The sequence below is a fragment of the Leuresthes tenuis genome, unplaced genomic scaffold (genome assembly GCF_036924035.1).
Source record: "Leuresthes tenuis unplaced genomic scaffold, fLeuTen1.0.hap1 SCAF_19, whole genome shotgun sequence".
Classification (NCBI taxonomy): domain Eukaryota; kingdom Metazoa; phylum Chordata; class Actinopteri; order Atheriniformes; family Atherinopsidae; genus Leuresthes; species Leuresthes tenuis.
In genome coordinates, this window is record NW_027325373.1 from 7,931,167 (window position 1) to 7,959,005 (window position 27,839).

Below are 27,839 nucleotides of genomic sequence, written 5' to 3' on the forward strand. Positions count from 1 at the left end.
ATTAAAAAGGTTATTACAAGTATGGAAAATGACATCACACTAAGTGAAGATTATTGGAAAATAAAAAAAAGTTAAATTTGGATTTTCTCTATCAAATTTGACATTGGTGACCTGTTTAAACTTGTGTCTGAGTTCAATACAAACAGAGTTTTTTTTAGAAAATATATTTTATTAAAAATACTTTTCATATATCAACAATGCATGGCAAACAGATGCATACATGTAATGCAGGTAAATCAGAGGTCAAACGTGGCAAGAATGTTGAAGACGATCAAGAAGTAAGGAAGCTCCAACTACACATCACTGTGAATTATCAGTATTGTTTTAAACTATCAGAGGGAGATGTGTAACATTTCAGAGCCTTAAGTGGTAACAAAATAAGTCAAAGAACATAGAAAAGTACAAAATAGGGAATAACACCTGTATGTATGAGGGATGCGTGTGGTGTATTGAATGCATGGACTTGGAAGCTCACAGTACCTGAAGTTACATTTACAGTACAAACACAGTTATCTACTGCTGACTTGTAAGGGTTGGAGGACGTAACTAATCAAATCTGAAAACATTTCAAGGTGAGAGGTTCACTTACCAGTTACTTAAGTTAAATCAGGTCCACGCTAATCAAAATTAATCTGCTTTATCTGTGATTTACCATAAAAGCACCACGCCGCCTTCTACAGCATATTTCACATTCCTGTCCAACAACAGTTTAAGAAATATAATACTCTTCATAAATATAATACTATTCATACCTTTTAACTCACTGACTGTTCAACTATAGGTGTTGATAACTAGTGTATCAGTCCAATACGCTTAGCATTTTTCTCAAAAGGAGCCATTGGTGGTCATGTTTAATGTCCTGCAGTTCTTACTGAATGAACTGCAAATCTCTAATAGTGCTAAGAGAAATGACAAAATAAGCATGTCGCATTTCTCAAACACAATTGCTAGGTTAACTGTTAGCAGATCCTTATTACAACAAAATTGTGTTCAGTTAAGTTTCAGTTTCGTGAAATAATTAATAATAATAATCATGACAGCAATGACATTTTGCTTGTTTTTTGTCCTTTTTTAATTAATACAGTATGTGTTATAGGTGCCAATGATGACCACATAGCTCATTTGAAAGCAGACATACAGTGTACCCCTTATGACCTTTGCACCACAACAACATCTCGAAGGCACGGTTTATCTATTTATTTCTTCCCTCAAACCCAGTACTGGTTCTCTTTTAAACTCAGATTAGGGGGCCGAGATCTCCCAGAGGTCTTGAATCTTGGAGGAGAAACTGGCAGTGGATTACCGCAAGTTATATTATCTATTTCTCTACAATTGAAACCTTGGATATTCCCATCACCACCTACTAAATCTGATTCAAAGGGCCCCCAGAAGGTCATCCCAGGGGCCAAACTCCTCCTTGGAGTCATGGATACTCTGGGGGAGGTTGGGCAGCTCGCAGAGCTGAGTGGGGTGACTAGCACAGAGGGCATAGCCATGCTCCGCTCTGGTCGGCCCAGGTATGGGCTGTCCTCAATTGGTAACTGCATCGCAGCAAGTTCGTGCATGATCCGCTGCCGGGCCTGTTTCTCTTTGCGGTGGCGGAACACCAGAATCACAACTACAAGGATGATAATGAGGAGCAAGCAGGCCAGCAATGGCAAAATGATGAGGAGTGGGTCAGAGGCAGGACGGGGGAGGATCTCGACCTGAACCAGCTCAGTGTTGGGAGGATTCACTGGACCGTGTATCTCTGGGTCAGGAGGAGTGTTAGGCTGTGGGGCTTGACCGTGAGCCTCTCCTTCTCCCTCTGCACCGCTCTCCAATCTTCCTCCATGACTCCCACTGCGTGTGCGGTTTCCCCACCGGTTGTGAGGCCTCATCTTACGCTGTGTCTTGTTTTGGTTTTTATGAGACAAAATGTGCGGGTGAACACCATCCCCAACTGCACCGTGTGTCGTGGATCCACCATGCCCATGTCCTGTGGTAGTCCTGTTGTGTGTTCGGAAATGGGTTGTGGTGTGTTCGTGACTGCCATGGTGCATCAGGTGGTGGGGAAAGATGGTGAAGTGGAGCTCGCCCTTTGCTGGCTGAACGTTTCCAGCCTTTACCAGGAAGATAAAAGAATCATTGAGAGGTATGGCTGGTGCATGACCTCGAGCTGTTGTGAGTGTGGATTCATTATTATGGATCTGGCTGTCACTGTCACTGAGGGTCTCTTCAATGGCAACTCGGCCTTGCACAACATCTCTGAATGTAAATGACTTCAGGACCTCTGATGGTAGATGAGGGTCATAGGTTATCTGCATATGTGCACACACAAAAACAGTGGAGGATAGAGTCAGCAGCAGTTCACAATACAGCTGAACTCAAGACATGTTGACAATCCATCTGCCAAACAAAAATATTCAAATGTTAAAAGAAACAACTTTACCTTTACTAGTTTTCCATGTTTCGGTGGGGAGAGAACCTCGAAGACTGGGTCAGCTCGGCTGATTCTGGCCAGCTGTGAGGCATCGATCATGGCCTTCCCCAGTTTAACAGCGATACCACTGGGAACTCGAACTGGCTCTCTCAGGTAGATCAGAGGCTGCACTGTCACGTTCACTGTCTGCCTCGTTACATTTCCATAGTCGACACCAGGAGAAGAGGCAGACACCGAGATCTGGAAACTGTCCTCTGATTCACTGAGATCAGTCATGTGATACACAACTCGACCGAACCGGAGATCCTCATGACGGAAAGTAGTTACCTCCTTGTCGTTGATAGCAATGCGTCCATGCCGAGGGTGCAAGGTAACGGTGTAGGAGATATTTCCCTGCATTTGACCGTTGGTTTGAGCCGCCAGCTGATTGGTTGTCAGGACCACTGCGGTGCGGCCTTGAACCAGTGATAAGCCAGTGTTGTTCACAATGGAAACAGAAGGTTTACTCACTTCCAAACTAAAAAGTTTGTAGACAGGACGGTGATGGCCGTCAGTAACATTGAAGTAGAACACTCCTGTTGAGGGCTCGCCCTAACGGATGAAATATTAGAGGGAATGGTAAGAAATTCATTTGAAATTCCAGCAAATGGGTTAAGAGCAAACTAGAAAACATGTATTCACAAAAATATGACATGATGACCATACTCAAGTATCAAGAACGATGTTTTCTTCAACACACTGAAAGTGAAATCAACGACTACCTTACGACCTAAAGCAATTTTCTAAGTACTTTAAGCTGGCTCAATCTCGAGCTTCAAATAAAGCGAATGCATGCCCCATACACAAAAGAACTTAAGCAGTAAAGTTCCACCTGCTGTATAAAATGCAATCGGCCGTGGTTGACGTCATACTGGGTGAAGGAGGTCACTGGTTCTGGCCTTTCTCCCAATGTCAGATAGCCATTGTTGGGTTTACTGATCACAAGGTAGTGCAGTTCTTCAGGGGGTGTATCATGGTCATCAACCTGGACATTGTCAGGAATTGTTTCACTGGACCTTAAAGGGAAATTCACCCGAAAAGAATATCTTCAGAAGTGTTATCAAAATGGTCCATTAGCCCACCTGAAGACTGTCAGGTCCAATGACGACTCTCTCGCCAACCACAACTTTCATAGTCGGGGCTCTGCTCCTGATCAGTGGTGGGTGGTCGTTCACGGGTGTCACTGTGATGTTGAACATCTCTGTCACTGCCACGTTGTCTTTCCCACGATGGCGATGAGAAACCGTGTCAACTGATGATAAGGAGGATGATGATGAATAGAGAGGGGAAAAAGAGGTGGAATCAGAGGTAAATGCAGACAAGGATGAGGAGGAGGAAGAGGAGGAGAAATCCAAAGGAGCCGCCCAGGCCCTGAAAGTGAAGCTGTCTCTCGTTGTCTCTGAGTCATCGTGGATGTATGTGATGCCAAACTTGTTCAGGGTAGCCTGTGAGAAGTCTGGGTGGTTCCTGGGAGAAAATGTTGAGCCAAAAGTCACTCTTAATGTTTCCCACATATTCAAAAGGCTGCATTCAATAAAATGTAGAAAACAACAAACAGTTAATGATCAGTTAAAGTCCCAAATAATTTTTATCAATAGGATCATTACTGTGCTGAATGTCTTTAAATGTCACTGTTAAATCATTTTATCTAATGCAGTACTTTACAATAGTTAAATATGGATAACACATCCTCTATGATAAAGCATAGATATTGTTAGGGTTTGTGGATTTTTTGGACTTTGAATTTGTTTTTTCTTGTCTTGATTCTGTTTTCTTGTTTGTGTTCTTAAGTCATTATTTGATATCAGGATTTATCCTGTTTGTACTTCTCTAGTTTTGATTTGTCTTTCTGTTAATAGTTTTTGTGTCTTTTCAAGTTTCTGTTCTTTTCTAAGACTTTATTATTTCTTAGATTTCTTAGAGTATTTTCTTTTCTGTGTTCTTAGTTTATTTGAACTCCTTGATTGCTCTCTGTTCTGTTCTTAGTTGGTATTTTGTTTGAGCTTGTACTTTGCATTGTGTTTTAGATTCTTGTTCTGGTCATTACTCCTAGTTACCCTCTTTTAGTTATCAGATCCACTTCCACACCTGTTTTCAACTCAGTCAACCACAGCTGCAGCCACTTCCTCATTAGTTCCCCCCTCAGTATAAATACTTCTTTGTTCAGCTCAGTTTTTGGTAGATCCTTGTTGTGACGATCTCTGGAAATACTTTGTAGTCTGTTCTTTGGGCCTATGTTTTTTTTTTTTTTGGTATTTTGATTTTGTTTATTAATGTTAGTTCTTGGTTATCTGGCTCTGCCGCACTTTTTGTTTCTGTTTTCTAATAAAATATGCCGATCTGCATTTGGGTTCCCTCCTCTCCATCACCATGGCATATATACACACGTGGACAAAATTGTTGGTACCCCTCAGTTAAAGAAGGAAAAACCCACAATTCTCACTGAAATCACTTGAAACTTACAAAAGTAACAATAAATGAAAATTTATTGAAAATTAAATAATCAGCCATTACTTTTAAATTGTTGATTAACATAATTATTTTTAAAAAAAACTAATGAAATAGGGCTGGACAAAAATGTGTGTATAGTGTATCATTTATTCAGATTAACCAAATCAGTTCATTAGGTCTCATAAAGGTGAATTACATTATTTTCATTTATCCAACGTAAAGAACACATTAGATTCAAGATCAATTTTCTGATTAAAGGTTGAAACTTTCTCCTGAACTACAGCTGTCCCTAGTGGAGCCTCTACTGATAAGTTAAAAGGATTTAAATATTTCCTATTCTTTTTGTTGTTGTTGTTGTTGTTGCTTTTGCTCTAGAATCTATATTAGGTTAATACTTTTGACTACCATGTTGGTTTTCCTAGTGATACACCCAGAAAAGAGCACTGTACCTTGAGAGGTTATGCCCTCGTATAGACAGAGCTCCGTGTCGGGGCAGATTTATCACTCGATACACTATATGGTGGTCTTTCCGGTGGGACTCTGGAACTTTCCCCAGGAGATTAGAGGCATCAAGCTTAGATCTGTCAATTGTCACTCTGCCTCCCTCGGCCACCACAGCACCTGATAGAGAAACACAGACAGCAAATCTGACTCTAATGATTTGATATTTTTACAGGTGCGAGATGCTTGTCCATCTGAAGAGAGGCAGTACCTGCATTGTTCAGTAACCTGGTCTTGCTTTGACGGTTGTCTTGATGTTCATTGGCTTGGTAGGAGATTAAGATGGTGAATGTGTGCGGTGGAAGAAAAGCAGGTGGAGATGAGACAGTGAAAGAAAAAGAATCTGGAGCTGACCATCCCACTGACTCTGGCTTGTTCTGGTCATACAGGATAACTCCATCATTCACCTGAGGGAAAGTCACATAACCGAATTAAGAGGGCGAAACAACCGGAATTAAAAACAACTTTGACAAGGAAAAATGTTGTTTTGCTTTTAAAATGTAGTTGAGTAGAATTAATAGAAATAGGAACATTTCAAGATTTTAGATTTCGACCACAAAATTAAACAAATCATGATATGAACAGTGGATATCTGTACATGACATATTTACTATTAAGTCTGTATTTTGCACAACCACAGTTTGTATATTTCTGAAATTTTTTTCAGTATCTAAAAATTTTTTTTTAAATTTCAACTGTGAGAAATTCAGTATCAGATCAAATCAGGTTCAGTCAGACTGTTCAGTGTCAAAATGATCACTTATGATCACGGGCGGCCGTGGTGAGAGTGGTGAGAGTGGGTCATCTAATAACCTGAAGGTTGGCGGTTTGATCCCCACTCTCACCGCTCCAAAAAAAAAGATTGGTGAACTGACAGCTGGAGGGGTGACAGGGGTGGCAAGGCACCGTACCCCCATGCTCCCCGGGTGCTGTGAATGGCTGCCCACCGCCCCAGTGTATGGCATCTGTCTCTATGAGTGTGTGACCCTGTGCATGTGTGTGTCAACAGGTGCCAACCTGGATGGATGACAAAGGCCTTTCAGGTCTCATGACAGATTTCATGTGTATGCATGACAAATAAATCTGATCTTAAACTTTTCTTAAAGTTTTGTACAACAACAACCAAAGATGAAGCTAACTTGACATTCAAGTTGAGTGATTTCCCTTAATTTATCATTTCTATTAATTCCAACTAACAGGAATGAAATTTTATGGTAAGAATGAATTCTTTTAAAAGATATAAGTGTGGTTTGAATGCTTAAACTCCTTTTCACACGTTCCAAGTTTGGTTTTGATAGATAAAGGTTATGCAAAGATATTATCTTATATAATTTTTGGCAGTTTCACTGGTGTCAGTGGCAGGTAAAACATAAGAAAAACTGCTGCTATGGCTCCCTAATATAGAGTACATACACCGACACACACACAAACAAATTCATACCATGCTCTGTGTAAATGTGGAAATGCTTCTAGAAGAGTTGTCGGGCATTCGGCGAATGAGGCGACCGAATTTAGGAGGAGCAGTCACTGCAAAAACCACAGACTGGTTTCTTCTGATGTCACTGATATTGTTGGTTACAACCTGAAGTTCCTCCTTTGAGATTGGTGTCACAGAGCCTTTAAGCGGGGCAGACAATGCAGCAAGAGAAAGGAAACTATCAGCCACAGAGCAGATAGAGAATGGTCCTGATTCTATTTTTATCAGTATGCAACACCACACTTCCAAACCACCACAATGTTATACATGAGATAGAAGTGAGAGAAGAAATTAATAGAAGAAATGCATAAAACAAACACATAATATTTCTGACGTGTCTTCCAAAACCTGGTCAATAATAAAGAAATGTTTTAGTTCCACATTTGAAAACCCTGTCGGTTTTCACTGTTGTGCATAAATGACTGGAACCAACAGAAGTTTAATTTCTAACAGGGAAACTCTAACTTAACAAAGAAGTCCTATGTACACTAAAAAGCATTTGAGAATTATTTTCAGATTGTTTTTAATTTGATCAATAAAAAATTGGCATAAACTTCACCAGTTGTAAAGTGACAATGAGTTATCACGTGTATCACTTCGTAAGCAGAAAACATTTCAAAATTAACAAAACTAAAAACTATAACATGATCCGTATGTTGCTGAATATCTTAAGAGTTGCTTCAATAATGTCACAGGCACAATGATTGTAAACATAGTGCAATATAGCTGAAAAACAAGGACACTCAGTGGCAGTATTGTATATCACTGCAAAACAGCTTCTCAAGTTTTATTTTATTCATAACTCAGTGGTAACCAGATACTACCATGATTCTGTTTCCAGACGTTTTCGAGTTTCTATGAGTCCCACGAGCATTGGATCACAGTACTTTTTTGCAAGCTGGATGAGATGGTATACCTGGGTAAACCTCCATGGGGTGGTTTCTCTCCAGAGCGAGGACCACGGAGTAAGCAGTTGTGCTGAAGATCTGCCGAGGAGCAAAGTTAACGCCATCGTTCACTTGAAAGTGGAAACCACCCGATAAGGCCCCTGCATAAGAGAGTAAACATTACACAAATGTCGGTTACGATAAAAATCCCTTTGAAAATGATACTACAAACAGCAACGTATACGTACCACTGTGAACAAACACCAGTTGTCTGCTTTGTATGTGATTTTGGGTGAAGTTCAGGATGTGCCTGGAAGGGGCGCTCTTCAGGGCCAAGTAGCCATTACTGGGTGGTGTGACGATGAACTCAAGACCCTCAGGTGGAGTGTCAGAGTCCTCAGCACTAAGGTCAGCTGTAGTTATTTCTGTTACAGAACCCACCCATACCTGGAAAAACAAGAAAGGAAACAACCAAAAGGCACTTTAAGCAATATAAATATTGACTTTCTCACCAAAAAACTGACAAGAAGATGGATACAGCCCTCATTTCTGTATGCTTAAAATTAATAAAAAGCCAGGAGACAATTTGCATTGGAAAAATAATGGAAAATATATTTTTGTTTTCCAAAAATAATATGACTATCCTTAACCATTGTGTTGTATCAGTTATTGGATTAGACCCAGGCTCCAAACTGATAAATAACAACAGAATCTGATAAATTTCAGCTGTTCCAACAGTTCATGTTCGTCTTTGTTGTATTTTTCATTTCATAATGTGCCATGTTTTCAATGAGTGATAAACTGCAATATGATTTTGCATCAGGACTATTTTCACATGGAGCCTTGCTGTTTTAATGTGCGTCAAATCCAGTTTGGAGTTGTTTTGCTGAAATAAGCAAAGCTGGTCTGAAAAGGACTCGCAGGCAGGGATGCAGTTGGTCCATGTTGCTTGAAGATCTGTATATCATTCTGGAGTAATGGTGCCAGACAGTTTTACTGTTTTGCCTTTGACCATTGGGCTCTGAAAAGGCAGATGCGCCTCTGTATTTATTTTTCTGTAGTTCTCATGAGCCCATGCAGTGTGTTCCACTTCTAGCCTTTTGAAACAGGTATTTGGCCTTGACCATTGCACACAGATATGTAAGTAGATTCTCTTAATCCTAATTCAAACAATGATAAATTAAGTTATTATATCATAACATTTTTTAAGTGCATTTACAATTCAATATATATATATATATGCATATATGCACTAGATATGCATTTTCCCACCTTCAGGCCCCTGTTGGTGGTAACAACAGGAGTTTCATCATTGACAGGTGTGATGTTGATGTGAACGGTGCACGGCAGGCTGTGTTTTTTTAGTTCTGTCTGGTTGGCCACAATGGTGAAGTTGTCCCTCAGTGTTTCACTGCCATCGTGGACATAGGAGATGTACTCGCGTTCCACCTGGAAACATATGTTGTGTATTAGACATACTGTCTTTTCAAAACATGAAAAAAAAGCTTTAAAAAAAGAGAGCAAACATTGAATTAAAGGTACGTTTAATCAAGTCTGGTTGCAAAGCCGAAAAAAGCATCAATTCATGGGATGTAATTGAATGTGGTGTCAGTGCTCTCCGTCAAACCTCTGTGTGTGTAAAAGCATTGATAGGCATTTCTGGGATCCGGCTGTGCTCCAAGTGCCCAAATCTTGGTGGAACGATGACCTGGTAGAGGAAGTTCATCCCTGCGAAATGATGACTGGCAACCTTGATGATGTCAGCTGTGAGAGGCATAGACGACCCTTCATCAAGAGTCATGTCAAATAGCTGCAGAATCAATGAACAGAGAAGCACTGATTGACTGTTCTGTTTTTTGGGTCACTGGCTCACTTCCATAAAAGGCTTTCAGTCAGTAAGAGACTCATTGAGTATCTGTGCAAACATTTTGTACCTGTAGAGGAAGAAGGATTGGAATGATGTCAATCTCTACCCTGATAGGTCCAACTTTTGTCACCCCGTTGGTTGCCTCCAACAGGATAGAGTCATTGGTGCTTCCTGCAGCCAGCTGGTGATAGAGGATTAATCTCTGGTTGAGATCTTCCTGGGTGAAAGACGTTGTTGGCCCCTGTCTGATACTCTGCACAGAGAAATTGAACAGAGAAGCCTTTAAGTGTCTGCGTCACCTCAGATCAGTTCCAGACCAACATCAAAATACGTCCTTCTAAAACACTTGGTCACAACAAATTTTAGACAAAAAAATCTTAATTTCTCACACACACCACATTCAAATCCTTCAAAAAAGTTAATAATTCTTTTTAACTCAACTGAAATCATCCCACTGTGGTGACTGGGATTTAAAGTGATCAAGTCTATCACAGAGCTCCAATCAGCTATGTCGGAAATAGCTGCACAACAACAAAGTTAGATAGAGAAAACTAATGATCCTTATGGAGGATGCTGCTATGAATGGTCAAAAGCTGGCTCAGTATAGACTGTACCTTGTGGAGGTGCTGCTGCTCTCCATTTATGTTGTAATGAGTTTTGTTGATTGATCTAAGAATGATGCCCAGCATGGGAGGGGTATGGACAGTGAAAACTATCTCTGAGGGCTGGCTGTCCTCATGAACCACCTGGTGAAAGAAACGCACATATCTATAAATAATGCATTGGAAAAATCATGCATCCTGGAGAAGCTAGAACAATACATTTGGACATTGTTAAGCTACATTCAACAAAATTGATTTTGGGCAATATTGTGTGCGGAATAAAAGAAACATTTTTAAAATCAGATCAAACAAAATATGTGATAATGCTACATTTAAATGCAAGGTGCCAGAAAAGTTGTTTGTCTCACCTCTAGATTTTCCCTGCTTATGGAGACATTCTGTCCTTCTGCCACCACTACTGGGCTATTTGTTTTGACAGCAGGTGGTCTGTGATGACTCTCCAGGTATATTTTTACTGGCACTCCAATATCCAAATGTACTTCCCTTCTTCCTCTTTCCATTCGCCTTTCCGTGCTCCTTTCTCTCACTCTCGCTGTCACATTGAAAACATCCAACAACTCATGGCCTCCATTGTGGTGATATGCCAGACGCCCTGCCTCCAGGTCTCGCTGGGTGAAAACTGAAATTGCATCTGTTCCTAGTACAGTCTCCCCCTGTTCATCGCTGAAGCAGATTACACCGTGTTTAGGTGAAATGAAGACTTCGAATGTTACTTCCTGGGGGTCTCGGATGTCAAGGTTACTAAAGACGCTGAGGTTAGCAGAAGTCAGAGCGATAATTCCACCTTGCTGGACCATGAGACCTGTGTTGTTCTCCACCTGCAGGTAAGGATCCTGAGCCATCACCTGCACCAGGCGGGTAAACAATAGGATATGAAGCAAATTATTTGCAGCTGTAGTCTGACCGCACTACTGCTCACTGAGAGCATTTTATCACTAGTTCAGTTAATTTAGTTAATTAAGTTGCAATTCACAACAGGTCATCTCAAGGCAGTTTAATGATAATCCCTCAAATGTCTAACTACAAGCAAATAAATTCTTAAATACATAATAGTTCACTGTCATCTCTCTGCTGTCCCTCAATGAAAATATAAACGGCATCTATGATAAATGAATGAAAAACACAAAGATGAAAATATGATACAAACCTCCAGTAGCGCCGAGACATAATGTTTTCCATCTGTTATGAAAAGCACAAAACGTCCAAAACTCACCCCACTGTGGATAAACAACACCTTTTTCTGAGAGGAGAGAAAACACAAAGTGATGACAAAAAATGGCATGCGGTCAACATAAAAAATGCAATTTGTGGAAAAATCTTTAGTATTGTTTAGTTATGAATAAATGGCATGGTATTTAGTATTCAGAGGTTAAAGGCACCAGGGTATGGACTTTTATGAAGGAAAATTCTTTAAATAGTGTCTGAACCCCCTTTCCCCACAAGATTACAGTACAATATAGTAGCAGTGTCTCAATAACAGCTGAAGATTGTTCTTTGTTGCCTGTATATAAGTGTATATTTAGTTATATATTACTATATTGAGTATGTATATTTTTTTAGATTTCTAAACATAATAAATCAGAAGTGACAGCGAAATAGAAAAGTGAAGTAATCTTAGAAAATCTTTGGTTAGACGGATCTCAAACTTGAATCTGTTGGGTTCCAGTTGAATTCGACTGGCCATCCCCTCCTAACTCCTAAAAAAGTGTTTCGGTGGATGTTAAAAGTGGCTGACATTACGTTTTTTACATTTTCGTGTAATGCAGTACATCACCATCTTTAAAGGCAACTATAGGTATGTATTCATTTCGGATCCTTAAAACTCAAATCATCAAATCAATCAATCAAAATCATCAAAATGCAGTTTTAAGACTTTCTTGTACTTCTGTAAAGTTTTATGCTGTGGACCAATCTAGCTATTCTACATCATGGAGTGATACTGCGTTGACTTGCTCCAACCGTAACCCCTGTTATGAGTTATCACAATAGTCTATGCTTAATTAGGAAAATACGCCTAAGCTTAAGAGCTGAAGAGCATGCTTTTTTATGGTTCTTCTCAGTGCTCCATTGGGGTAGGTAACAGAGGACATGCAGTATACAGAACCTGGGACACCTTTGAAACTTCTGTGCAACTTCTTCTAAACCCCATCTTAATCTTTCTGTATGATGGCAGATTTTGCTGCTCACGTTCTACTTTGCCATAATAAATCTGTGCAGGTTTGACTTGCACATGATTCTGTCATATTGATCACCAAAATTCTTCACATGAATGCAAATGCTAACCTGCTCGAGGTCTCGTTGCGTGAACTCGTACAGCCTGTGATTTGGATCGCTGGCCAGAACCAGCTCTCCCATGGGAATCCCCCTCCGTGTGTACACCAGCCAGCTGTCCTCAAAGTCAGAGTCATCATCGCGATAGCAAAGATCATTCAAGGTGACCAACCTTTGGCCATCGCGGGCCACATGGAAAACTTTATCAACAACCCTGACAGGTCTCTCATCATTGACGAGTTGCACAGAGATATTAAAAGTGTGCTCTGCTGTGTGTCTGTCCTCCTTCTTGTTTGTCTGTTTGTGTGCTTTGTAAACGACAACTTGAAAGGTAAAATAATCCTGTTTGGTCTCACTGTCATCATGAACGTACATGATCCGTTCCTCTGTGATATCCTGATTTGTAAACGTCACAATGTTGTCATTAATCGAAGTTGAGTTGGAGAGGTTGATCTTCCTTATCTGCCCATGCCTGGGGCTCTCTGTAATGTTGTAATGGATCTCCCGATTGCTTGCCGTGTGTGTGAACAGAATATCTTTTGTGATAACTTTACTTGCTCCTTCCAGGATTGAAAGGCCTTTGTTTACAATCGTGATAACATTCGACTCAGCTTTGATATTGATTCTGAAGTCATAAGCAGTGGAGTTAGCGTGTGCAGAAAACACGTGAAAGCTGAAGGAGTCTCTTGTGTCATCGTGCAGCCTGTTGAAAAGCTCATACTTCACCAAACCATCTGTGATGTTCTTCTGGCTGAAAGTTGAGTTCCTCTGGAGAGGATTGCTCTTGAGAAACAGCTGTCCTTTCTTTGGTATTGTCAGGAGCCTGAAGTGGAGGTCACCCTCGCTGAGTTTAACACCCTTAGAAATCACATGGAGGTCCTCTGGAGTGAGAACAGCAGCCTGAAGGCCATTGACTTCCATCTTGCTTCGTGTTATCTTTAAGTGAATTGAGCGTACTACTATGCGGAAAACAACATCCTCTTTGGCCAATGAATTAATGATAATTTTACATTTGAAGTGATCGATGATGGTGTTCTGAGTCTGAAGGCCATGGTAGGTGCTGATGTATCGGATCCGTTCTTTTTCTAGAAGTTTCTGAGAGAAGGATGTTGCCTGTTTCCAGTCGCCACTTGAGTGCAACCTTTGGATCTCACCATATTGTGGCAACTCTATGACATCATACCAGATGTCTACTGTATTATCGGCCACATTAACGTGTACTGCAAGGTGACTGGTGGTAATGACGGAAGCCTCGCCTTGAATCACCTCCAGTCCAGTATTATTTACCAGTTTATGTTCAAGTGGTACTGCCATTATCCTCAAAACTACTGTGTTGCTCACCTGTGGAAAAGAGATAATATCACACGGGGAAGACAGAAGAAAAACTGGCATGATAACTGAAAGGAAAGTGGGGGATTCAGGGAAGGAGAAATGAAAACCAATACTCTACTGACCCTCTGCCCATCACTGACTCTGAGTGCCAGCCTGGATGCGGAAACCCCAGTGTGGACAAAGCTGATCTTATCTTCCTCTAGGTCGTTTAGAGAGAACAAGTTGATGGGCCTGAAAGACAGATTTAGTCTGGTTATTTTCTATGTTTTCACAGTTTTTTGGACTACAGCATACAAAAATAACTCCATACAGTAACACAAAGTGACTATTGCATCACATATGATAAGCAGAAAAGTCCACAATTAAAGAACACCTAACTGACAGGTGGGAGATTCGTCCTGATCACGTAATAATGAAATAAATGTTTTGAAATGTTGTTTATGCATTCAGTTGCAGTTTCCATGTTCTCAATACAAGCTAATTGTCCTTTTCACATGGTTTAAATGAAATGATAAAGGTTAGGTATTAAAAACTACTTGGTTAAGGTTTGGTATTTACAATAGTGTGACTAAGAAACTGGAAGGATGGACACACAAATCAGAATGTCTAATTGAAATGCATTACATTGAAAGGCATGGTGCAAGAAAGAAAACTAAATACTGATTTAATCTGTATCAGCACAAATTCAGTTTTTTTGTCATGTGACTATATAATGATTTTCTGAGACTGATTTTCTATTTGAGGCTTGTTCTTATTTGCATACACTGATAAAGAAATGTGAATTTCAAGAACAGTGAAGCTACAAAATCCATAACACCAACCTCTCAGGGTAATCCTGATGCTCAAGGTAGCCAGCCTCCGTATTGAGGTTCCCCAAAGAGCTAAAAAGCAGCTCTTCAGGACTGCTGTCAGGGTCTGACACGCTTAAAACATCTGTTGTCAACTGGAAACATAGAAGAAATTATTTCGATTTTCCTATGCTGAATGGACAAGATAGTCATGTAAACCACACATTTGACTGTACCTACCTGTCGTCTGGATTTCTCAAGCAGGGTAAAAAGGTTTCCTCCTGGCAGGCTAAGGACAGGAGGATCATTAACAGGACTGATGCTGATGTTAAGACGGTGGATTTGGCTGCCCTTCAGAAACATAGGAAGCTCCTTTTTGCTGGAGAATACAGAGAAACTGAAGAAGTCATTCCGGTCCTCTGAACCACTATGGACGTACATCACCCGGCCCTGCCACAGGTCCAGCATACTGAAAGTTTGGTCTGTGTCTGTTCCCGTTATGGTAGTGCTCTCCTGTCCTTCATTCAGCATCTCATTTGGGCCTGGACTTAGGTCCAATTGGAGCTGGCCATGAACAGGCTGCTCCTCAATACGGAACATCAATTGAGATGGATGGATGCCCAGTTTACGGAAATCCAGATTCACCTAGCACAATGTGCAAACAGAAATATGTAAAAAAATATCCAAGAAAATTCAACAAATAAATCGACAGAAGAGCAGTTCTACCTTCATGTGCTTGGGTTCCAGTGGTGCCCGGCCTCCCTCAGCTACCTCCAGTTTTCTTAGTAACAAGAAGTTAGGGTTGTTTTTGTTGGTCATCTCCTGTGTGGTTGTAACATCAACATTAGGAAGATCTGTTGGGATGGTGCTTGTCTCTGTCTTAGGAACTTGCCTTACTTCACAGCCCAAAGTGATGTCCTTGGTTACTGTGGCATATGGTAAGCCAGTCTTTTGGGTGTTTACCCTTATTTCTTGGAGGCAGCCTTGAAAAGAGCTCCCTCCTCTTTCATCAGATGGAACAGAAGGTAATCCTACACGCCTTGCTTCTGCCTGAGCTTCTTCATCCAGTCCTCCTAGGAAGAGAGGTCCTTTGAGCTGGATAACCTGAAGCTCCTGGCTTAGACTGGCCTTCACCAACTCCTTGCCCACCTTTAGCTGGATGCTATGAGGCAGTAAATGCAGCTGGATGGAGTACCAGGTGGGGTTTTTGTGGATGTGTGTCAGAGAATGCAGCTCAGTTTTATTCACCTCCCCATTTCCTACTGAAGCTACCAGATGACCCTCTCTGATCTCGATGGCTACAAACCCTCCATTGTTACCAGAGCTAAACAGGACAATACCATTCTCATCATTTCCAGATGGGTGCAGATCACACTCAAACACCCCCTCTTGAAGTGTCTCCCACGGTGGGAGAGAGATGAAGGCTTTAGAGCTAAAAAAACTGACAGGATCCTCTTCTGTTGCTGAAAACTGTGGATTACAACCCGGAGATACCTCATGGATGCTCTTGTACCCAGAATACGGCCTAAGGTTGGTTAATAAATTGTGTTCATTGAAAACAACTTCATCCATGCAACCCCTAAACCCAGCTGAGATATTGAGAAGGTAGGAGTGGTTCAGTCTAGCTGTACCACCAACAAGGAGCCCATCCTCAACACTGAGTTCCAGATCTGGTCCTGGCATTTGAAGGCTGCTGTGAGCGTTTCGGTCCACAGTCATGATGACATTATGATGTGTGTGGTTCAAGTCCACTGTGTGCCACTCCAGATTGCTAAGATGAAAGCCCTTTGCTGAGCGTAGCAACCGCTCACCTGAGCCTAGGTTCAGCCGTACCTGAGGGGTTAGGGTGGAGGCAAGAGAGAAGAATGAGGAAAAAGCTGATGATACACATGAGATTAAGGTATTGTTTTTATTTCAGTTTCTTTGCTCTAACACAAACTAACATTCATAAGACACATGAAGGCAAGACAATGAACACATGTATTATACTACTTGAACACAGTTCTTGGGAGTGAATATCAGAAACAAATGAAAGTAAATCCATTAGAGAATAGTTCTTCAAACACAGATTCAATCAAGCCTTAGAGAGCAGTCCTATTGCCTTGTACTTGGTGATTTTATTAAACTGTTTCTGGTATTCGGTTTTCACCTCAGTCATGAAGCAACTTGTCCTGAAATGAAGCCAGTGCCAAGGGGTTTACTTTTCTTTTCTCTGCAAGCAGTTTGACACCAAGATGAATGTGTTCTTTATGACCTTTCTTTTGGATCGTAAATGCCAAAGAGGGTTTTTTTCTTCTTGTTTTAAAGGTGGGAAGCATTTTTTGTAAGAGTCAAGACGCTTCACTGCTTTGTTTTGAAGTCATGTTATTTAAATTGAATAAACCTGATTTTACCAAAACACAAAACATATACTTATCCTTGTAATATTTCCACCCTATAATAAAAGAAATGTACACATTTGTCCTGCTTCTATCTGTAGGTTCCTGTGTGTTGTTTTTTATGTGTTTGATTTATCCGAGCTTACCTGCAGGTGCCCAGAGATCAGCTCCAGAAGCAAGAAGTCTCTGTGTCCTGCTGCCAAAAACAGAAGCCCCGTCTGACTCGGGGTTTGAAATCGTACATGGATTGATGTCTGAATGGACTTCTCCACTGTCCTCAGGTGAATGTAACCATTGCCATAGAATGAAACTGCAACAAAAAAAATAAATGAAAACTCAAAAAACACAGATGGGAAGTTTAAGTTTAATTTTGACCAGATCAGTAAAACTTTTGCGAGCGTTATCATTCACAAAAAAATCATTTATCTTTGTCCTTTTCAGCCAAAAGTTTTTAAAATGTTGACAAAATCAGTACATTTTGGATGCCGCAGTGGATTTAAAGTTGAGATACTAACTTGGTCACCATTCCATTAATCTCAATTGACTGAATTGGCCATTTGGTGTCTACTCTCCACTTTGCAGCTTCTATCTGAATTCAATTAATGACAGTTAATGCATGTCCTAATGGTAACTATACCTCACTATTGACCCAGATGACTTAAATTGGCCTTTTAGGTGTACAAAATGCCATTACAGCATCAGTAGTTGGGAACTATTTTTCTCAGTGGATACTGTGAAATTTAAATGGAAACTTGTTCTTCAAATATACATAAAGAGGTGTTTGAATAATGGCTATGGCTGCACAGTCTTAGCTTTTTAAGGCCTTTCTTTGCCATGATATTATGTGCAAATTGCAAACTACATGAAACTGACATGCTGATATTCATCAGCTGTGGTTACAATCATGTTTAATATATTAGCATTTGGTCAAAATTTGTCAAACAGAAACTTTTTGTTTCACTGTTACAAAAGTATATACGACTGCGCTGTCCTTTTATTTAGTAGTGAGGTCAGTGTACCTTCCATAAAGTGTGAGCAATAATAAAAAAAAAACAAAACAAAAAAAAAAACTGTTTTAATTGATTTGACCTAAAAAACATCAGTAATGGAGCACTCAGTCAAAAGATGGTCCATTTGTGGAAACAACATACAGCAAATAGAGGTCAGATAGATATGTATGTGTGTGTTGGTGTGTGTGTGCTGTTGTGGATAGGCGACACAAAAAACTCTCCAAAGCTCTTTCACAACAAATGGCACAACACTTTGAAACGGCAATAGACACAACAGAGTAGTTAAAGGATGATTTAAATAATTAGATAAATATGATTTTTTTAAAGAAACTCTTTTCTGTCTCCAGTTGTGTCATTGAAAACATTTTATTGACGAAGGCAGGAGAAAATAAAAGCCAAGAATTTTATTATTAGTTAATGTGTACAGATAAATAGTTCCACTGTAGAGTGTAATTGCCATGTCAAAGAAACCAAATTTTCCTGGCCTAAAGGAAACTCTTAGCCATTTAACAGAGAGTCCACCCTCTGAATATGTTTTTGCATGTGGCTAGTATCTTCAAACATTGTAAATAATTTGGAGAAGAAGGAACTTAGAAATAGTTTATTGGGTTAAACGTGGCACCTGTTCAGCCAGCCCTAACTGATTATACTGTATAACACATTAAAAAAAAACTAAAAAACATGCTTTTCTCATCCAGGTAATCACAACTTTTATAAACTGGAATAAAATGTTTTGCACTTTCTTTCCTTTATTCCCTACTCTGGTATTTGTCTCTCTATATTAGCTCATATTCTTCATTATCATCTTTTCTTTTTTCCTCTTCTTCCAATCTGTTTTTGGTTGAGAAATGCACTGCCTGCAAGAACAAGAGTTTGTTAACAAAGCTGCAATTATGTGTTATGGGCAGGATCCCAGTGAGAAGCACTCAGTCAGCAGGCTGGCCCAGCATGTCGGGCTGCACAAAGCCTATAAGCTCACTGTCAGTATAACCCATGTGTGTCCATGTATGTCTAATCTGCTTCTATGATATGAGTGCACACTGGATTATTAGTAATCTTCCTACAGTCGCAGACACCTTGAATGAGGGTGCAGGGTTTTTATATCAGGTGCAGGAATGTTATCACAACTGTCTGAGGCAATACTGATCTCCATTTCATATTTCTGCTGCACATGCTGACATTTTTAAGACGTGTCCACTGGGTTGATCTGATCTGATCACTTACAGAGCTGACACGCCTCTGAAGCAATTGTTTAAACAGAAATGAATCAGAAGCTTTTGTTCAATTAATTAATTTTAAGAGAAGTACAAAAGACGTGAAATTGTACCAGGGAGACTATGTGTGCTTTTTTTCTTGTGAGCATGAAAGCATGTCAGAGGAAGCACTTCGTGGCCAGCATGGCATCATATCATCCAAACACAATGCAGTGTCAAAGGAAGAGCAAACATCCAACCAGAATATAATCCACCATATTGCCATATGCCACCAGTCTACAATACCAGACTGGGTTAAACAATAAGCTGCCAACTGTCACAGATAGATTTTCAATATATTTGTGTGATGTAAGCAAAGAGATTTTAACAAAGGTGGCATTCACTTCTGGACATCAGTCACAGCTTGTAAAAAGTAGAAAAATGCATATGAACAGCCATTAAAACCTCTACTTTTCACATGTTTCTACAAGGATCAACCATTTTCATAACCAGAGCAGTTCAGCTGCAAAAATCCTAGAACAATGTAGTAAAGGAGCTGTTACTTTTCTATGTCAGTCAAAAGGAGAAGGGATTTTTTTTTATTTCTGCTGCAACTTACCTCCATAAACTTGCCCTGAAGAAATCATCAGGAGTAACAACAGATCAGCCAAAAAACTTCCCATCGTTAGTTAGGCTCTTATAGTCTCATCTCTTTTATCTCTCAGCGTTTAGTTGGGAGCAACATCTGGCTGCTTGACTGTGCGGTCCATTGTCATCATTGTACAGCACTGAACCCACATGTCTTTACCATCAATGACAACTTCTGGACAGCTTGTACTTGCTCTACTGGCTTTGGATTACAGCCTTTTAAAAAAAGATCTACCTGGGCTTGGTCTGAGAGCAGAGCAGAGCAGAGGTGGAGCTCCACCCTCAGATCCTCCCATCAAATGAGATTGTTAAGCACCAAACATGAACACAAGATGGAGGTATTGCAACACAAAAAGAGCAGGGGTTAGGGGGGGTTCAGGAGTGCTTTCTAGAATGTGCAGAAGATTTTGTGGCATTTCTTGTTTCAGGCAGGCTGAAACTAGATCTCAGGTGGTGTTTCAGTTAAAGACACAGATGAGACTGCAATCTTTCTTATCCCCCTTACATCCCATGACTTGTGGTGATTAAACTGGCATCATCTGCCTTCATACAAAAACACTAAATAAAAATGATAGAAGGACAATGTTCACTGCGTTTTTCTTTGCTTTATTAGCCTTTATTTGATTTGATGAATGTTTTCAACACAAAGTTTGTCACACATTATCCCTCGTGACAGCAATGGGACTGATCAGTTCCGCTTTTCTTTAGGTAATATATTCTGTACACTGTTACTTTTTGTTTTTCTGGCTCACTCCAAAATATCTGTTGTCCGTTCCCAGTCAAAGTTCAGTAAAACTGCCAATGGACAACGCTTTATTTGCAGTTTTAATGAAAGTAACCCATCTCTGCCCATCCCATAATAATTAGAATAATTAGTTTGGTAGATTTACCTCCAACCCAGCTTTTGCCTGTGGAAGAAAAACCTAATGAAGTGCTGCGATAACCCAGGATGTATTGTCTCTCCTACAATGTAAACTGGGACAGACTCCAGCTCATTGTGACACTGCAAACAGACAAGTGGGTGCAAATAATGGATGCTTGGGTGGATGGAAATATGTGAATCAATACTATTCAAACACAGCCTGCCTTGCACACGAGTCGAGTGCGGTGCTCAGGTTTAGTTCCCAGGATGTTGAATAATAGACTCTGCAGTCCAGTTTCTTAAGTGAAAGGGTCACACCCAAAAGGGGTCACAGTTGATTTGGTGACGGGCCCTCTCAGGGTGAAAATAGTGGTATGCTTTAATGAGTCTGGATCCCACGCGAAGGGGATTACAGTCCTGTCTGTTGGCCTGGAAAAGTCTTTTAAGCTCAACATTCAGAAAACAGGCCAAATCGATTTTTCTTGCAGTCAATTTCTTATGATTAAATAATTCAATTCAGTTTTATTTATATAGCACCAAATTACAACAAATGTCATCTCAAGGCTCTTAAATAATATAGTCCAATTCAAGCAAACTGGAGTTCAATTCATTGTAATCATAATCCAATGAAATCCAATTAATTAATTTCAAAATAATCCAATTCATTCATACAGAGCCAATTCCATAACAATATCTTAGCTAAGGAGACCAACAGATTGCACCGAAACTTCTCTTCAATCCAATCTCCTGCATTTAACATGGATGAAATCACCATCTTTTCACTTCATAATACTTTTTTTTAAATCATTTTGGGTGGTTAGGGTGTTCTGACATTATCCTGTGTTTAATGGTGCATCATCTTGAAAAGAAACCTTTATTGCATCACAGTGATTGTGATGTCCTTTTAATGGATAGAACAATGTTTCAAATCATTGATCAGTTTTAATCTAGTTGACTTATTTAAATTAATGTGAATCATATCTGTGAGGGGAAAAAAGGCAACTTTTTTTACAATGGAAAAAACACATTTTGTGTGTATTTGGTTTTCAATTTCACATAACTGGTTTACAAAACAGAGCACACTGGGGGTTTGTCTCTCTGTAAACTGTGTTACGTGCCCTGATGGAATCAATTAAAAAGGCTGGGACAGACTGTGTTTCTGTGGTTTTAGAAATAAAAGAGACAAATAAACAGAAAAACAAATACTTGAATACTTGCAGGGTAATGGCATGCAGCAGTTGAGTAACTTTGCACAAGTATTGTCCTCTAAACCAAAGCTTACCCAGTTGTAATGAACTTATTTTAATCTTCAACCAGTGAAACAAGTTGCATCACAGAGAGAAGACAGTTCAAAGATGTTGGTGGCTATCTGAAAGCAGTAACAGCAGCCACAAGACTGGTTTAACACAAGGTAGAGGACAGGAACCACCTGGCTGAGGATCAGGCAAACAGCATGGAGCAGGAAGAGATAGGGGGATTGGGACTGATTTAACTCCAGCAGCAGCTAAAACAACAAAAACACATCACAGATGTGGACAGAGAAGCCTGAAAGGTTCCAACTTCTTACTGCTTTTCTGTGTGCACTAATGGACGTCTAAAGAAAACAGAGAGCCAAACCTGTTTCCCTCTTGGAGAAATAATGGTTGCCAGTCTTCTTTTGTTTCCTCTTGCTGCTCTCCATCCTTCCTTCCTCACCTTTGTATCCAATATGCATTGGCATATTTGCTCCTGCCTGTACATGCTTTGGTTTCAGTTTTCACAAAGACTTTGGTGTGTGTCTATTGATTTCTGGGCTGCTGAACAAACTATAAAAAAGAGGAACAAAAAGCTCATCGCATTATCCACCTGTACAGCCGAGATAAATGAGTCACTGTGTGTTCATAATGGGTAGATAATAAGTTAATGGAAGGAGGCTCAGGACCATGTGTGTGTGCCCCAGAATAAAAACAATAATTGGATAACGCAGCCATTTTTCTGTTTGTGGGCAGATTGCATAAGAAAGCAGATAGAAAAGAAAAAAGGCTGATGAAAGGCCACAGTGAAAGAGATGAATGCAGAAGAAGTATAAAAGTCAGAGTGATCAAGAGGATGAAGCTTTATTCTATTCGACTATCAAGACCTATTGGTTTTTGTTGTTGTTGTTTTGTCTTGGGGAAGGGTTGCATGCTTTCATGGTTTTATGTGTGCTATTGGCTCATAGGATGAAGCTTGATTAATGCAATACTTTCTATGTTTTCTCTCCAATCTTGGCTTTTAAAAGGCATGAACAATATACCACATAGTTCACACACTTTGTTGTTTGCATTTGTGCGTGTATGTGTGTGTTTGCTCATGGATGTGATCCATGTCCAAAGGCGTCTCTTCAAATGTTTTGGGGAACTTCTCAGATATTTGATATTTCTTTGCAAAAACATGTAACTTGACACTGAGAGCAGCTGCCATCTTTGCTTGGGGACACCAAGATTCTTTGTCTGTGTGCGTGTGTGTGTGAAAGTGGTGGAGGTGTGAGTCACTTTGAGTCATACCTACTTTGCTTAGCTCATTTGTATAAGAGACAATACCTAAGAAGATACAGGAGCAGTGTGGAAGGGGTGACAACATTCAGAAATAGATTACAATGATATCAGAGCAGAAGTTCCATCTCTACAATCGCTTTCTTTAGCTCTCACAGAAGAGCGATCACTTCCCTTGTTCCAATAAAGGCTCATTCCAATTGGCACACTGAATTTTATAAATGCATATGCATATGCACACATGTTAAAAATAATATCTGCGCAGGGGTTTTGGTTATATTTACATGTGTGAGGATGTGTTAAAAGAGAAAGTTAGAAGACAAAAAATATATTTCAGACATGTTCTCCCAGTCCACAACCTAATGAAATACAAGGAAAGCTGCTGCCTGTGACACAGCAGATTAGAGGCAGACAGAGGTGTTCCTGCAGAGCAGGAAAGACCTGAAGAAGACCAGCAGAACTGAAGATGTTTGTCCTGAAAGTAGCTAGATTTGTCGCTATTTACTCTTTTGAAAAGCAGTCAATGTGGCGACCTAAAAATTGCCAAATTGACAACACTGGCTGAGATGCCAGCTTGTCATCAGCTGTGAACTTGTTTTTTATAATGTGAAAGTATCGGTGTGTGTCGTGACACTGTTTGAAAATTGTGAATTGCATGAATCACACTTGCAACAAATGAGACGTAAATGAGTCTATAGATCTGCAACCCCCCTCCCATTAAATGCTTGTTCATAATTTACAGCATGTTTTTCATGCATATTTTAAACTGGCAGCATTTCCGGCCAGGTTCTGGCCATCAAAAACAGACCTGTTAGTGGATGAAATGTCCCACACACAAGTTACACTCCAGTCCAGTCCAATTCTTTTTGTTCTGCTACTTGGGTTGTACCCCTGTATGACTAGTAAGAGCCAAAAAAGAACATAAAGAGCATACTGTAAGCGATATAGACTATTCATGAACAAACCACTGTACTTTGTATGGGAGTGGTAGTGGGAGACTCGCAGGAGCCCAATTAGCGAACAATTTGGTGTGTGAAGGTGAACGCAGAGAAACACAGAACGGTTATTGTAATCTAATTTTGATCATATTTAATATTTTACAAAACAGAATGAAAAGAAAGTAATCATAAATGTATGGCTTATTCTCACCATTCTCTCCCTAGCGAACAGAATCCCACCCCAAAAACATTGTCACATTTGTTGGCACTTTGGGCGCCTTCGACTGGTTGCCCTGCACAAGGGGGCGGATTTGAAAAACAGTAAGAGCTGCAGGGAAGAACGTGCAAGCAGGTCTATCAAAACCCATCAAAACCAAAGATGGTACAGCTTTGAAAATGTTACAGAAACTATCATAAACAACTTAGAAGTGAAACAGAGAAGTTGAAACTCTCTACCACAAAGCAGTCAAAGAGATGGCTGAAATATTCATATAAACAGCCCTGTTACAGCAAACCATGTTTAACTAATTCAGTGTTAGGGACGACAGGCTTCTGATAACACTGACAATGACACATTCCATTAAATCACTTCACAATTATAATCAATCCTCATCGGTCAATAATGTTATCTGTTAGCCTACACCTGTGTCACTCTGCTTGGTATGACTAAGTAAGTCCGGATATACAGAGACTTTAAGATTTCAAACTATTTTGTGACATTATTAGTCTAGTAGGAAGGAGGGGTCCCAATGTCCTTGAGACAAACTCCTAAACCAGACATCATACAAAGACAAATGAACACCATTTTTCTGATAATTGTGACACCATAAATCAAATGGAAAGGTCACTGAGATGGTAGAACCACTCTTTATGAAAGAAAAGTTAACCCTGAGTAGTATTTTAGTATAAATGACTTATTTTCAGTCCACAATTTCTCCCTTTTAATAATTATGGTTGGTGCTGCGTTTTAGACCGATGGATAGTCTTTTTAGCCACCTTTCAAACGAGGTACAACTTGTAAGGACTTTGCATTCATGGAATGAGCGACAAAGCTAAACGTGTGGGAGCGACCAGTTTAGAATTCTCAGAATTTCAAACACCAATAAAAGGCCAGCTTTCAAAACTCCTAAACCAGACATGATACAAAGACAAATGAACCCACTTTTTCTGATGATTTTGACACCAGCAGTCAAATGGAAAGGTAATTGAGATGGTAGAACCACTCTTTATTAGATAAAAATGAGCCACGCACACACACACACTTAGGTCCCCATGTAAAAAGACAGCTTTGAGGGCAGCCCCCTTTTGCAAAGTCCAGTGTACTCTGATTTCTCAGTTTCATTAGCCTAAATACAAACCCTCACCACGTGCATACCTCTCTAAGTGCAAGATGAGGTATCACTTGTTTTGGATTGCTCTAAAAATTAAAAACCATTAGGGATACAAACTCTTTTTTTTTGTTGTTGTTGTTGTCATTGTTGAGGGAGGGAGTGGTCTTTAGGTGATAAAGAGTGAGGAATATCATATAAGCTAGAAACACATAAAGATCCCATTAGATTTAATGGAAAGCAACAGTAAGGTTTAAGATATACTGCCTCTAATCCATATTCTCCCAGTCTTGCAGTTCATTTCACCTTCCTTGCCAATGGAATGTCCTAAGAAAACAGAGGTGGGCAATATCTGCCAGATCAGCACTCATAATGACAAGTGGCGGAAAGGAAAGTGGAGTGGAGGAAGTGTGAGAGAGGACGAGAGGAAATGACCATACAATTTTATATTTCCAAAGGAATAATAAAGAAATGGAAGAAACCTGGTCACACATCAGGAGGTTTTCATCTATCAAAACACAGCAGAAATGATTTCTTCTAGAAACTTTCCCAAAAACCTGAAACAATATGAGGAAACAATATCTTCATCTTTGCATAAACCTCATTTGCAGAATGAAATAAACACACAGTCCAACAAGCTCACGAGCATAATATGTACACTAGCACATTGACATGCAGTGCTGTGCAAAAGTCTTAAGTCACCACTTCTTCATACTGTGTATTTCCAGGAGAAATGAAATAAACACAATAATTTATTGAAACAAATGCAAATATAAATGAGAGTGTATGGGGTAAAATTAGAGTTTGTTCATTTCAAAAGAGCTCAGCTTTGATGTGACCATCTTTATTCTTCAACACAACCTGAACCCTCTTAGACAAGCTTTCTGGTAATTGTTGTTAAGTAATATTAAGGAGTTCTCCAGGCTTCTCAAGGACATTCCAAAGCTCTTCTTTGGATGTCGTCTGAGTTGTTGATCTCTGTCAAGATGATGCCTCAAAAGTGTTGAGGTCTCGGCTCAGGGCAGAATTCATCACTCCATAAGTAGTGTTGCCACTGATCTTCAGTCTAGTTTTTGTGTCATTTGGCATAGCTCAGCCTTCTTTCCCTGTTTCCCTTAATTAGGAATGGTTTCAACTGAAGGTCCAGGTACATCTCTCCGGCCCTGTTCTCTTGATTTATTTATGAACATCACTTTCAGGTATTGTTCATCTCCTGCAGATATTCTTTGGAAATCAGTAGGAATAAGGCGTAGCCTACGGCTTGTATAATTCGTCTGGACTAGATGATTTCACGAGTAAGACTGTTGACTGGCAGTTGTTACCTCGGTAGCATCAGCCGCTTGCAAACATGGACAATTCTGATTTAGTTTTATTTTAATCTAGGAATGAATTACAATTATATTCTTCAGTCACTTGCGTTTAGGCATGGAGTGATTCTTAGCAAGAGACACTTTATTCGGCTGCTCAAAAAGCAGGGGCTCCAAGTCGCCAACGCAAACAATATGCTGACCTCGGGGAAGTTCCATTTAATCATGCAGTAGCTGGAAGAAGGAACTGGAAGACTACATGGATGCACAAATGCTTGAAAAATGGCTTGCATGCAAAAAAGGAAAATGTTCGATTGATTCTTACAGCACTGGACTCTGACTCCTCGGTCATGAGGAATGAAAGATGAGGGTCTGTTTGTTGTTACTACCTGGACAAAGTGCAGCCGAACTGAGTGTCTTTTGATGAGAATCACTCCATGCCTAAACGCAAGTGACTGAAGAGTATTGTTGGAGTGCGATGTCTGTTACTGTAGACGATCTGTACATGCACATGGGTCGTAGTTGTGTTCCCGGTCATGTTCAATAAAGAGAGTGGCACTTCCTCTGAAGTGAGTGAGTGCAGCGCACCAAGTTCAGTGCAACATCTCTCCTGTCTTTTCCTCAGTGAGTTTACTAAGTGTGTGGGGGATGTCTACACCAGCTGAGACGTGGGGAGAGAGCTGTCCACGAATGATATTATTATTATTAATTAGTATTTCGTGCGCACGTTATACTTATTTTGTGGCCACGAATTTTGAGGCCAACATTTATGGAAGAGAGAGAAAAAAGCGACATCTAGTGGTTGTGAAAAAGGTTGCATGTGGGGTGTAAAACTTTTTTAACCCTACCTGTGAAGTTTTGATTTCTAACCCCAACCAAGTGATGCTATTTTCGACAAAGTTTTGCTGTAAAATGTTGTTTCAATGTAAGGCAGCTGGCAAAATGGTGTCCATAAGGGTGACAGTTAGATTGTAACAGGACTGCATTTTAAACCAAATACGCAA

General features: G+C 40.0%; 2 protein-coding genes across 2 annotated transcripts in view; one reads left to right on the forward strand and one right to left on the reverse strand.

Annotated features, from left to right (window-relative positions):
* The window catches only part of LOC140276561 (solute carrier family 46 member 2), an 83,294-nt gene that overhangs the window by 36,825 nt on the left and 18,630 nt on the right, over positions 1 to 27,839 (forward strand). The window lies entirely within an intron of this gene.
* Positions 189 to 20,122, reverse strand: LOC140277128 (chondroitin sulfate proteoglycan 4-like). The gene is made up of 22 exons (XM_072372039.1): positions 19,859 to 20,122; positions 17,183 to 17,346; positions 15,385 to 16,491; positions 14,899 to 15,303; positions 14,692 to 14,813; positions 13,993 to 14,101; positions 12,551 to 13,879; positions 11,415 to 11,507; positions 10,615 to 11,112; positions 10,259 to 10,390; positions 9,712 to 9,897; positions 9,405 to 9,587; positions 9,050 to 9,226; positions 8,026 to 8,224; positions 7,807 to 7,938; positions 6,855 to 7,030; positions 5,625 to 5,820; positions 5,362 to 5,533; positions 3,544 to 3,928; positions 3,294 to 3,446; positions 2,432 to 3,013; positions 189 to 2,300 (listed from the first exon to the last, which is right to left on the reverse strand). The coding sequence occupies exons 1-22, from the start codon at positions 19,920 to 19,922 to the stop codon at positions 1,209 to 1,211; spliced, it is 7,656 nt and encodes a 2,551-aa protein (XP_072228140.1). The 5' UTR covers positions 19,923 to 20,122; the 3' UTR covers positions 189 to 1,208.

Coding starts and splice junctions, on each gene's coding strand:
- LOC140277128 (XM_072372039.1), bottom strand. CDS start 19,922: ATGGGAAGTTTTTTGGCTGATCTGTTGTTACTCCTGATGATTTCTTCA. Junction 11,508..12,550: donor CGCAACGAGACCTCGAGCAG/GTTAGCATTTGC, acceptor CTCTCCTCTCAG/AAAAAGGTGTTGTTTATCCA. Junction 5,821..6,854: donor CCACATTTACACAGAGCATG/GTATGAATTTGT, acceptor ACTTTCCCTCAG/GTGAATGATGGAGTTATCCT.